Source organism: Danio rerio, chromosome 8, assembly GCF_052040795.2.
Source record: "Danio rerio strain M-AB ecotype USA chromosome 8, GRCz13ab, whole genome shotgun sequence".
In the NCBI taxonomy this organism is placed as follows: Eukaryota; Metazoa; Chordata; class Actinopteri; order Cypriniformes; family Danionidae; genus Danio; species Danio rerio.
This window is the reverse complement of record NC_141028.1, coordinates 18,475,001-18,486,367: the sequence shown is the minus strand read 5'-3', so window position 1 is coordinate 18,486,367 and position 11,367 is coordinate 18,475,001. Positions and strand designations below refer to the sequence as shown.

At 36.5% G+C, this 11,367-nt stretch overlaps 1 protein-coding gene across 1 annotated transcript in view; it reads left to right on the top strand.

Moving 5' to 3' along the window:
• Positions 1-630: 630 nt before the first annotated feature.
• calr (calreticulin) overlaps positions 631-11,367 on the top strand; it is an 11,234-nt gene continuing 497 nt past the window's right edge. The window contains 9 exon segments of the mRNA NM_199713.3: positions 631-865; positions 1,205-1,306; positions 4,685-4,888; positions 4,978-5,072; positions 5,152-5,361; positions 5,573-5,686; positions 9,012-9,155; positions 9,253-9,345; positions 9,468-11,367. The exon segment at positions 9,468-11,367 is cut by the window's right edge and continues 497 nt beyond it. Of these exon segments, the coding sequence (NP_956007.3) occupies positions 772-865; positions 1,205-1,306; positions 4,685-4,888; positions 4,978-5,072; positions 5,152-5,361; positions 5,573-5,686; positions 9,012-9,155; positions 9,253-9,345; positions 9,468-9,665 (1,254 nt within the window). The 5' untranslated portion in view covers positions 631-771 and the 3' untranslated portion in view covers positions 9,666-11,367.

Below are 11,367 nucleotides of genomic sequence, written 5' to 3'. Positions count from 1 at the left end.
TGTGAATGTGAGAGTGTGTATGAGTGTTTCCCAGTACTGGGTTGTGACTGGAAAGGCACCTGCTGCATAAAACAAATGCTTGATAAGTTGGCGGTTCATTCTGCTGTGTAGACCCCTGATAAGTAAAGGGTCCAAGCCGAAGAAAAGTGAATGAATGAATGAAGAACAGACAGCATGTATGAATGAATAAATATTAACAACGTAATTGTATGAGAATTTCACAAACATACATACTTAAACAAACTGCAAACAAAAAAATAAACAAGCAAGAAAAGGTAGCTAACAAGAAATCGAAAAAAAAGCAGAATAGCAGCCCGTAAGTAGCACATATTTAGCATAGTAAAACAGGAGGATTTTAGTTAGAGGCAATACAATCAACGTACAAGATGTACATAACAGCAGAATTCGCTTTTTGAACCTGTTCATTGAACCGATTCGCGGAAATGAGTCTTTCCATCACTAGTGCCTGCCAAACGCGTGGTCAGCTGGCATTGGCCAAGACGGAAGTTTCACGGGACTCCGCAAACGATCTGATTGGCTGAGTGGCGTGACGCTGTCGTCTCCTGGTGCTGTCCAATCAGAGCCAGCCATCTGTTCCCAGCCTAGAGGCGAGACTGTGCGAAAGACAGCAGTGAACGGTGATTTCTGCAGGCATGTGAAGATCCAAACAGACCGCATCATTCTTGCAAGTCTCATACTTCTTATCAAAACATATTTTCTCAATACTTTACTATTGTACGTTCCTGAAAGGGGGTATATTTTAGTGCAAAGATGACTGCGTTATCCCTACTGTTTATGGCCGTGTCCGTCGCTTTAATAACCGCAGAGTCCAATGTTTATTTCCGAGAGCAATTTGAAGACGGAGGTAAGATTATAATCATCATGCTTTCTGAATAATGTCTATGTGCTGTAGTCAACAGACTTCATTTTTGTGTGGTCACCTGATGGTATACCTTTTCTAATGGCCTGCCAATAATTATGTTGCATCCATTAAATAATGTTCATAATAATAATAATATTAATAATGACTATAATATTTAGCATTTTTTCTTCTTTTTTCGTTTAAATTATTTAGTCAAAATAGTCAATGCAGCATGTGCATGACCGTCAATACAGCAAACGTCCTTGATTGAATCAAAAATTGCCCATAATTATGCATACACGCATGCTAATAGCTTTTAACTTCATATCCGTGTCATTTCAGACAGCTGGAGGAGCCGATGGGTGGAATCCAAGCATAAGACCGACTATGGGAAGTTTGTGCTTTCTGCAGGCAAATTTTATGGCGATGCTGAGAAAGATAAGGGTGAGTGTCGCTCTTTTTATCAAAGTCATCGGATCACTGAAGCCTGTTATCTTGAATGTGTGGTTTCCTCTGTTTTGCATTGTTTTACGCACTAAATAATAAGCGGATGGAGGGGCTACTGTATGTGACGTAACGCCCCCTGCTCTAGTGACCCGCAGGCATGTTTCACCATCTGATATTTACTACGTTTCAAAACATTACAGAGCCACGTGTGCTGTAGAGTCCACTAGCCCTAGCACAGACTACATCTAGTAGAATTAGTTTACACTGTTAAGTTTGTTTTGTCTATAATGAAGCATGTGTACTTTAAATCATGATTCATCACTTATTGGAAGAATGCATTAATCCCAAATAGGAGTGTTTTGGGGGTTTAAATAGGGCTGATGATAGTGTACTCCCACTGTAAATAAGGCTGCACGATATATTAACCATTGATATAACAATGTGTTTGTCAGCAATAATCACATCGCAACATATGCAATGCTGAGTGGGGATTATGAATGACCAGAAACCACAGGTCAAAACACAGCATATTTGTGGAGACACTGCAGAGTTGAACCATAACAGAGTCAAAGTTTCTTTTCTGCATGTGTTTTAAAGCCTGGGACTATGTACGCTTTTTAAGAGAGTTTAAAGCATTTAAGTAGTGCATAAAGAAGTTTAATAAAATTTTAATTATTTATATGATGAAGTCTATGCAGTGTTATTTTGCATTTGATTGTTCAATTTCTGTATCTGAAAACCATTACTCGCTTCAGAAAACAATGAAGCATGGTTTGTTTTACTTAAAAATTTTCTGCATTGTGTTCATTTATCACTTTAGTTTGATTATTATATGCATATAATAAATTACATAAGAATCTTTTTACCTTTCATTCCCCTACAAAATAATCCCAATTAATCTAAAGTAATGACTTTGCAGATAGAGCTTAAGTCATCAGGTGAAATTATATCGCAATATATGTCACAGAGGAAAAAAAATATTTCAATGTAAAATAATTCCAATATCATACAGTCCTACTCCTAAGTATTACTCCTAAATGTAAATTCCATTTAAGTTTATTTATTTATTTTTTAAATTTTTTTTTTGTAATGTCAGATGCTCTCTACATTGTAAATTTTGCATTGGAATTTTTTTATAATACCTCTTTGTAACAGTTTACATCTTGTATGCACATTTGTTGTTCATTATGGCCATTTTAAGTGTGCCTCTTTTAACTTCTAAGCAGTCGATTTAAACATTAAAGAGCCCCAATAATTCATTATAAAAGATCATATTTTGGTTTTAGGGTTTCCAGCAACAAACTGATATGCATGCAAGGTCAAAAAACTCTTTCATTGTTTTATAATATGCATTAATTTTTACCTAATTAGCCCAACGACTCCCATATGATTTGTTCAGCAATTTATTGGTCCCGAACCCCTCCTTAACGTGATACTAATTTGCGCTGATTGGTCCGCTAACCCAGTCTGTTGTGATTGGTTGACAGAGAGAAATGCCCACCACGGCTTATTAACAATTTTGAGGTAGTCGGAGTGCAGAGTGTTTGTGTGGGCCCAATGCAGGAGTGCATTACAGCAATGTTGCATTAAAGCAAAATAGCAGCAATATTGCTCTTTTCTTAACCATTAAGTAATAACAGTGACACACATTCAGTATTAATCCACACAGTGGCAAAAGCTGACCTATTTAGAAACCTGATCTCGCCACACGTGTGTAGAAACAGCCGACGGTGGCCATAGCAGCGACAAACGGCAGTGGATCGCGAGCTTACATACGCGTTTTAATTCGCAAACAAAGCAGCACGCATCGCGTTTTTTTTTTTTTTAACGTGGTTTTAGACACGATATGGGTATATAATAAAGAGTTAACCAGATACAGTACAAGCTGCGTGGAGCAGTTACAAGTAACAAAACAAAATTAAATACATAATTTGCAAGTTAAAGAAAACAAAGAGGCAACCATTTTAATCACACTTACTTACACATGTGAAATGGAGGAAGAAACTGATCCATGAACTGTGTACTGTAAAGTTCCTGTCAAGCTGACAAAGTCCTATACATCAGTCTTTTCTGATCCTTTCCTTAACAAATGGCTGACGAATCCCCCGTTGTAAGTATGTAGATTCCAGAAGCGATCAGAAAAATGACAGAAACACAGCTCAAGGCTGGGCTATAATGCTGAGGTATTTTTGCAAAAATAAACTACAACCAACTTTAACTCTTCACGACCTCTTCACATGTTTGGGTAGGGAAAATAACACTAGCTTTCCCTCACACTTCTGTCTTTGCGACGTGATTCAACTGGGATTTACTAAAGTGTTTGTTGGCGCGGCCGGGGGTTTAAATTTTTCCAGGTCTGCATGTGCAGCTTACAGGCGGGGCTTGAGTTTGGTACTTCAAGCCGGCACGGCTTACCAGACTTACCATGGTGATTCATTTAAACTACTATGAGTCAACTCTTTCATAGATGAATCAATAGTTTTAAATACGGTGCACTTTCAAATTTAAGCCTTTGCAGGACATTTCACCTCACTTAGAGCTATGTCACACACTGCATGGAAAGACATTTTCAAAAGCCCATAATAGGGTCTCTTTAATAAATGATGCAGGTTATGTAGCACATACATTAAATTTATTGATAAATGCATAATCTAAATAACTTTTCATTGCCTCAAAATTGCACATTGTATGAAGGACAACATTAGGCTGAATGTACAATAATTTGTTTGCAGGTAATGGAGTGTATATTATTTTATAAAATAATATCAGCCCTAAAATAAATAGTTTGGGTTTTTTAATCCAATTAATTAAATAGTTAATAGATGATTTGTTTATTAAAATAATTGTTAGTTGCAGCCCTGCTTGTCAGATGATTGCTATGAAGATTTTAAAGTACACATGTAATCAAAACTAACCATGTTGATTTTGTCAGCTCACGGTGCTAGTTTTGTGGTGAAAAATTCATCTGTGCATGTCATTAAGAACAAAAAATTGTTTGTCCTAATAATCTTTTATTGAAATCTGAAAATCTGCTTGTTTTCAGCAAAGTTTTCAGATTAGGTCTGTTTGCGGTATTGCGTATGGCTAACATACTAAACCATGCCCCTCCAACTGTCAGTTTTGACAGCAAACAAAAATGGTGAGGACGAAGTGGATGTTGTAAAAGTGTGCATTTCATTCCGTTTTTATCAGACAATCAGCTTGCACTATACAAGACAAGCCACGCTCACGTTTTTTCCTCATTTAACATTCAATTTTTCTATAAACTGTCCCTCAATGCAAAAAAAAAAACAGCTTCTGGTTTATGTAGGCTTTATAGCTAAAAAATTTAAATAATATTTGCTGATGCTCTAATATCTTCTTGTAATGTTGCAGGTCTTCAGACCAGTCAGGATGCTCATTTCTATGCGATGTCCGCTCGCTTTGGTGATTTCAACAACAAGGATCAGCCTCTCGTGATCCAGTTTAGTGTAAAACACGAGCAGAACATTGACTGTGGCGGAGGCTACATCAAACTTTTCCCATCAGACCTCAATCAGGAAGACATGCATGGAGACTCCACATATAACATCATGTTTGGTCAGTACTTAATCCGTCTATAGACATCTTACATCTGAAACATGCATCAATTTATTTGGGCACCCATAATGCCATCTTATCTCTTTCAGGTCCTGACATCTGTGGCCCTGGTACTAAGAAAGTACATGTTATCTTCAATTACAAAGGCAAAAATCATTTGATCAACAAAGATATTAGATGCAAGGTAATTCTATTTTTCTGTTGCATAATCCACATTAGCACTAGTCCTGCAGTCTAATCTACCATGTTTTTTTATCATCTAGGATGATGAATACAGCCATCTGTACACATTAATTGTCAATCCTGACAACACATATGAAGTCAAGATTGATAATAAGAAGGTCGAATCTGGATCTTTGGAAGAAGACTGGGACTTCCTGCCTTCCAAAAAGATCAAAGATCCCGAAGCCAAAAAGCCTGAAGACTGGGACGAGAGGGAGAAGATTGATGACCCTGAAGACCAGAAACCAGAGGTAAAGGACAGTGTCCATAAAACAAACATGCCCTCGCTTTTGTTTATCACGTAACAGATTAACTGCTTAAATTAGCCAATATTTGGGCTAAACACACACAGGTCATCAACTTTATTGTTGCATACACTGCATTTCCAAGAGCTGTTCTGAAATATTGTATGAAATGTATTTCTTCATGTATTTTTAATACAGTCTATGTGTGTTTTTGTAGGAATGGGACAAACCTGAGAACATTCCTGATCCTGATGCCAAGAAGCCTGATGACTGGGATGAAGAGATGGACGGAGAGTGGGAACCACCAATGGTCACCAATCCTGATTACAAGGTACTCTTATTTCGTTTATTGTGGCTCTTTTTAGGGACTTCAGTACCAGTTGGTCAGGTTTATTTACTGCTGACATTTGAGCACTATTGAGCTCGTTCTTAAACGCATCTGATTGACCATTGGGTTCATTGCTTAACAAGACTGTGATTGGCTCAGAAGGTCATTGTTTCACCGCTTTTTACAAAAGCGCAAAAACAGATACTTAAGACACATTGGAGTTTTTGAAAGCTACGTTTATCAACTGGTCGGATTTCAAATGCTCTAGTGTCTGTGTATCTGTGTTTACGCTTGGTCAAGTCGAGCTTAATTGTTATTCCGATACATGTGTGGACATAAAGAGAAACGAAATGTTGTGTCTCACTGGACAATGGTGCTACTTAAATGAATCATAAATACAAACACAATACTGGACATAAGAGCTAAGATCTAAATCTAGATCTAAAATCTGAATTTGTTGTATAATTGTTGTAGAATTTGGTAATTGTTTTAATGAATAAGTCAAAAGTAATTCTGTACATGTAATCAAATCACATTATATCAATATTATAAATAGTATTGATATTAAACCACCAGATACTATTTGAGATCTATATTTTCTGCTTGTCTGTGCAAATGAATGCCAAGTTTTGGTTTATTACACAGATACTGAAGTGTGTGCATGATGCTCGTGGTGTGGTCTGAAAACATTAGAAAATTTGAAGTCACATGATATTGTTAAAATTGACAATAGAAAAATATTAAGGATGAAAACTAGAAACCAAATTCCAGTCTTAAGTTGCTGAGGCTTTTATTTCAGTGTGTTGTAGTGATGGGTCGTTCATGAATGATTTGTTCATTTTGAACGACTCTTCAATATAACTTGGGAGCTACGAGTCCTCTCAGGAAGTGATTCGTTCATCCGCGCGTGCGCACGTTTGGGCAGGTAGTATCGTTAATTTAAGTCTTCATCACATTGGCAGAAGCCAATCATATGCGTTTAGAGCCGGAAAAAGAATTGGTCCGCTCACCTCTCGAGTCCTCTATCAGGTCTATCACTCGTTCATCACGAGCCAATCATATGTGATTAGAGCCGGAAAAAGAATTGATCCGCTCACCTCTCGAGTCCTCTATCAGGTCTATCACTCGTTCATCACGAGCCAATCATATGTGATTAGAGCCGGAAAAAGAATTGATCCGCTCACCTCTCGAGTCCTCTATCGGGTCTAACACTCGTTCATCACGAGCCAATCATATGTGAATAGAGCCGGAAAAAGTTTTAATCCGTTCATCTCTCGAGTCCTCTATCGGGTCTGAGTCACTCGTTCATCACGGGCCACTCATGCGCGTTTAGAGCCGGAAAAAGAATTGACCCATTCATCTCTCGAGTCCTCGGGTTTGAGTCATTCTGTCATGTGATGAACGAACGATTATGGCTCCTATCGGCTTAGACTGTGCATTGATTAAGATTATATGTGACTGTTAGTGTAACGTGAATGAACCCCTGACATTTGAAGACATGAAGAGGTGAGCTTAGCAAAGAGACAAATGCCTTCATAAACAAAATAGCAGGTAAACATTGAATTATTATTTTCTCATTCTTATATTGTATTTATGACTTATTTGTCATGCAATCAACCTTTTGGGCTGGTTGTAGATGTGTTTGAAAGCAATTCGTAACATTTTAATAATATTTTGGCAAATTGAACCAAATGAACGAAATGACTCTCAAAAAGATTCGTTCATCTTGATGAATGAGACACAAAGATCCGAGTCAGTAAAATTATCCGAACTTCCCATCACTAGTGTGTTGAAGTACTTTCAACTGAAACAGAACATTGAGCTGGAGGCGGGGCTTGCCTTTTGTTCATCATCATGGGTGTGCTTGGGAATGATGTGGTTGTCAAACTAACATCAACATGCAAGTGCAGAAGCAAATGCTCTGACTTTCATTGAAAATGCCATATCATATCATACCAAAATGGCAAATAAATTCAAACAGGGGTTCAGGGCTTGCCATTCACTTCGAACGGGTGTCGTCAAACATTGCTGAACTGAATTGTGGATCCGTGTTGTTTGCTGCAGAAGTTGAGACTTTCTCAACTTTTCAAGCACCAATGGAAGCGTCTTCCAATCAAATTGCTTTATACAAATTCCCTAGCTCAGACAGTTGATTGCCAGCTTATTTCATTGGCTGACGCTGCTATGATGATCGTGTCAGCCCCAACTTCAGACACGCCCTCTGTCATCAACAGTCAACAGTGAATTAACTTGCACAGATTAATTGTTCTCCTAAAGAATAACAATGTGCGCTAGCAAAATAAACTGAATTTTAATTTCACATCGATTTTAAAAGTAATTTTGAAGAAAAGTAGAACAAACTTTATAGAGCCTTTTTTGTCTACAGTTTCTTTTTGATATAACAAAAGTAGCGACAGATCTTTAGTTTACTGTTTGAGTAAATACATTGAAGTAAAATATAAGGTGGCATCTTGATTCTGTTAATCCATTGTTGATTGTTTTATCGGAGGCACATGTGAATGTGAGCTTCAGTTTGATTTTAGAAAAAAGAGGTGGGGTTTGTGTAAATCAAATGATAGGAGGATTCTTGATTAGAGAAAGGGGTTTTAAAATGATTCATGCTCAATGAAATCAATATTATGAAAATTTATTATATTTAGAAAATCAATCTAGTTAATCATCATTCCACATCAAATTCATTATATTGTACAATTTCTGTTTTTGTCTAGGGCTGCACAATATATAATTTTAGCATCAATATCGCAATGTGAGCATTTGCAATAGACACATCGCATGATCTGAAATGTGGAGTCCAGATTATACCTGACCAGGAGCCACAGTTGGAAATAAACGTGATTTATTGGAACTCTACAAATTTACATTTGCATATATTTTTAAGGTCTGTGAGTGTGTAAGCATTCAAGTATAACAATTCATTATGTTTGTAACTTGTAGAAAGATTAATGAACTGTATAGAGGTTTATTTAAAATTTGATCATTCAATTCATGTGCCTGAATACCTCCTAGACTGTTTACTTTTATTTTTTACTACTGTTTTTAGCAATGCTGATGATTGGTTTATTATATTTTACGCAGATGTACTGGCCTACAAAATTATCTCAATTAATCTAAAAGGACAAATTCTTTACAAATAGAGCCATTCAAGTCAACTGGTGAAATTATGCTCAATATTGCAATGTGTATCGCAAAAAAATAAAATATCGCTTTGTCCATTTTTTTCCAATATCGTGCAGCCCTATTTTCATCTGTGTGAATACTGGGTTTTTTGCTGTTTGATTTCCTAAATTGAATTGTGAATCTCTTGAAGGGTGAGTGGAAACCCCGCCAGATCGACAATCCTGCTTACAAGGGGAAATGGGTGCACCCTGAGATTGATAACCCAGAATACACTGCTGACAGCGAGATCTATAAATACGACAGCATCGGAGTGATCGGACTGGACTTGTGGCAGGTACGTTAGCAGTTTTTTTCCTTTACATCCAAAACATGACAAAATTTTTCTGATATTTAATAAGTCATTATTGACTCTTGTGTTTTAATTCCATTAGGTGAAGTCTGGCACAATTTTCGACAACTTCCTAATTACCAACGACCCCAAGTTGGCAGAAGAGGTCGGCACTGAGACTTGGGGAGCCACAAAAGTACACATTTTTCCTATTATTGTTATTATTATTATTGTTGTTGTTGTTGTTATTATTATTATTATTAGCCCCAATAAATATTTGTCCGTTTAATTGTAGTAATTCATCTATTGTTGTTTAAGGATGCTGAAAAGAAAATGAAGGAAAGCCAAGAAGAGGAAGACAGAAAGAAACATGATGAAGAGGAAAAGTCAAGAAAGGAGGAGGCAAAGGAGGAAGAGGAAGAAGAGAAGGAAGAGGAAGATGAAGAGGAGGAAGAAGAAGAAGAAGAGGAGGACGAGGAGGAGGAAACAGACTCTAAACTCAAAGACGAGTTGTAGATTTCAACGGGAACTAATGAAGAACGCCTCATGACTGATGGGGTGCAGGAAAAAGAACTGGACTTATGCTGGACATTCCTTTACTTTTTGGTTGTGTGATGGATTCTTCTGCTGTTTTTTTTTTGTCCCTTCTCACTACTACAAAACTATTTATCGATTAACTTTGTGATAATTTTCATTCTTATTTTGTCAGGTCTCTAAGAGTTTCAGTCAGGGAGAGTAAAAGGGAGCTAATGTGACACAACAGACCCACGCCTGTACGTAATATCGTAGGAATTCAGCGCTCTTGTTTACAAATGATTTCAGATATCCTGCTTGCTAAGCAATTCTGTGTGACACAAAACTTGAATCATAACCATCATCAGCTGGTAGCTACAATTCTCAGATTACCTCAGACACAACATTTACTTTTTGTTAATATTGTTGAGCAGTTTTGAGGTACTTTTGCCACTATTTTGTCTCCATTTCACAGCTGTTACAGAATATAGGAAAGCGGTTTAGATCTCCTCTGCAGCATTTTGGCTTGACACAGTTTTGTTTGTGTGTTTGTCTTAGAGAAAGCGAGAGAGAGAGTTTTCATTCATTCATTACCTCATACTTGCTCTGTCTATTTGTAATCAGGTTTAAACAAATCTTTGTCATGGTTTCCTGAAAACACAGAGGATCTCACAAGCTCTAGTCAACAAAAATCAAAATGTGCACTTACATGCTTTGCAGTAAGCATTAAACTGAAGAATTTCCACATCCTACTAATCTGAATGCTTGGTTAAAGCCAATCCGCATCAACAACAGTTCCTCTGAGTCTCTTCAAATCTTATTTGTTTGTCCTTTTAATGAGTTTAGCAAATGTGGCAATCAGGGAATCTGTGGGGTGATGAGAAACCCAAAGCTTGTAAGATTCCAAGGGTGTTGGAGGAAGGTTCCTCAATGGTTGTAGTAACATGTCTCCTCTCCAACTCATTGCTCTAGCCATTGTGAAGATTGCACTGCTGCTTCGGTCAGATAAGCAAAATAGATTGTGACCTTTTTTTTTTAAAGATATATTTTGTACTTTTTGTCTTCTGAAGGATGTTCTTTGACATTGAGAAAGAAAAGCTCTGGTATGACAGTTGTTGTCCCAATAATAAAACTACAAAAAGAGTAAGATACCCAACCCAAGTGTCCTGAATAAATATTTATTTGTAAAAAAATTAACCAAATAAGTTATGCTCAAACTAAACATTCCCTAAGACTATATATTTCTAATCATTTATTTTAGATTTTCAGTCTTGATGTTGTTGTTTTCTAAATGTAAATTATAACTTCAGCGGAAAATATAAAGGAATAATATTTTTTTCCAGTCATTAAATTGAAAACCAATTTTCACAATGATTTTTTATGATTTAAAATGTAAATCAATCAAATTAAATGTTTAGCAGACTTTTTGAAATATTACTAATGTGGTGTTCTATTTGATCGGCATTGTGCAATGAAAAATTATATCACAAATTATCATGAACAAACGTTTTGTTAATCAGGTTTCAACTAATTTTAACTTTAGTTAAAGTATTCTTACAAGATTGATGTAAGTTGAGACGATTAGAAAAGTAATTAGACGATTAAAAAGTAATTGTGTTTGTTCAAAACTAGATTAAAAGTGTATCTCGCACATAAATGCTACATCGTGGTGGTGTCAGGTGACAATAATTGTAACACTTTACTA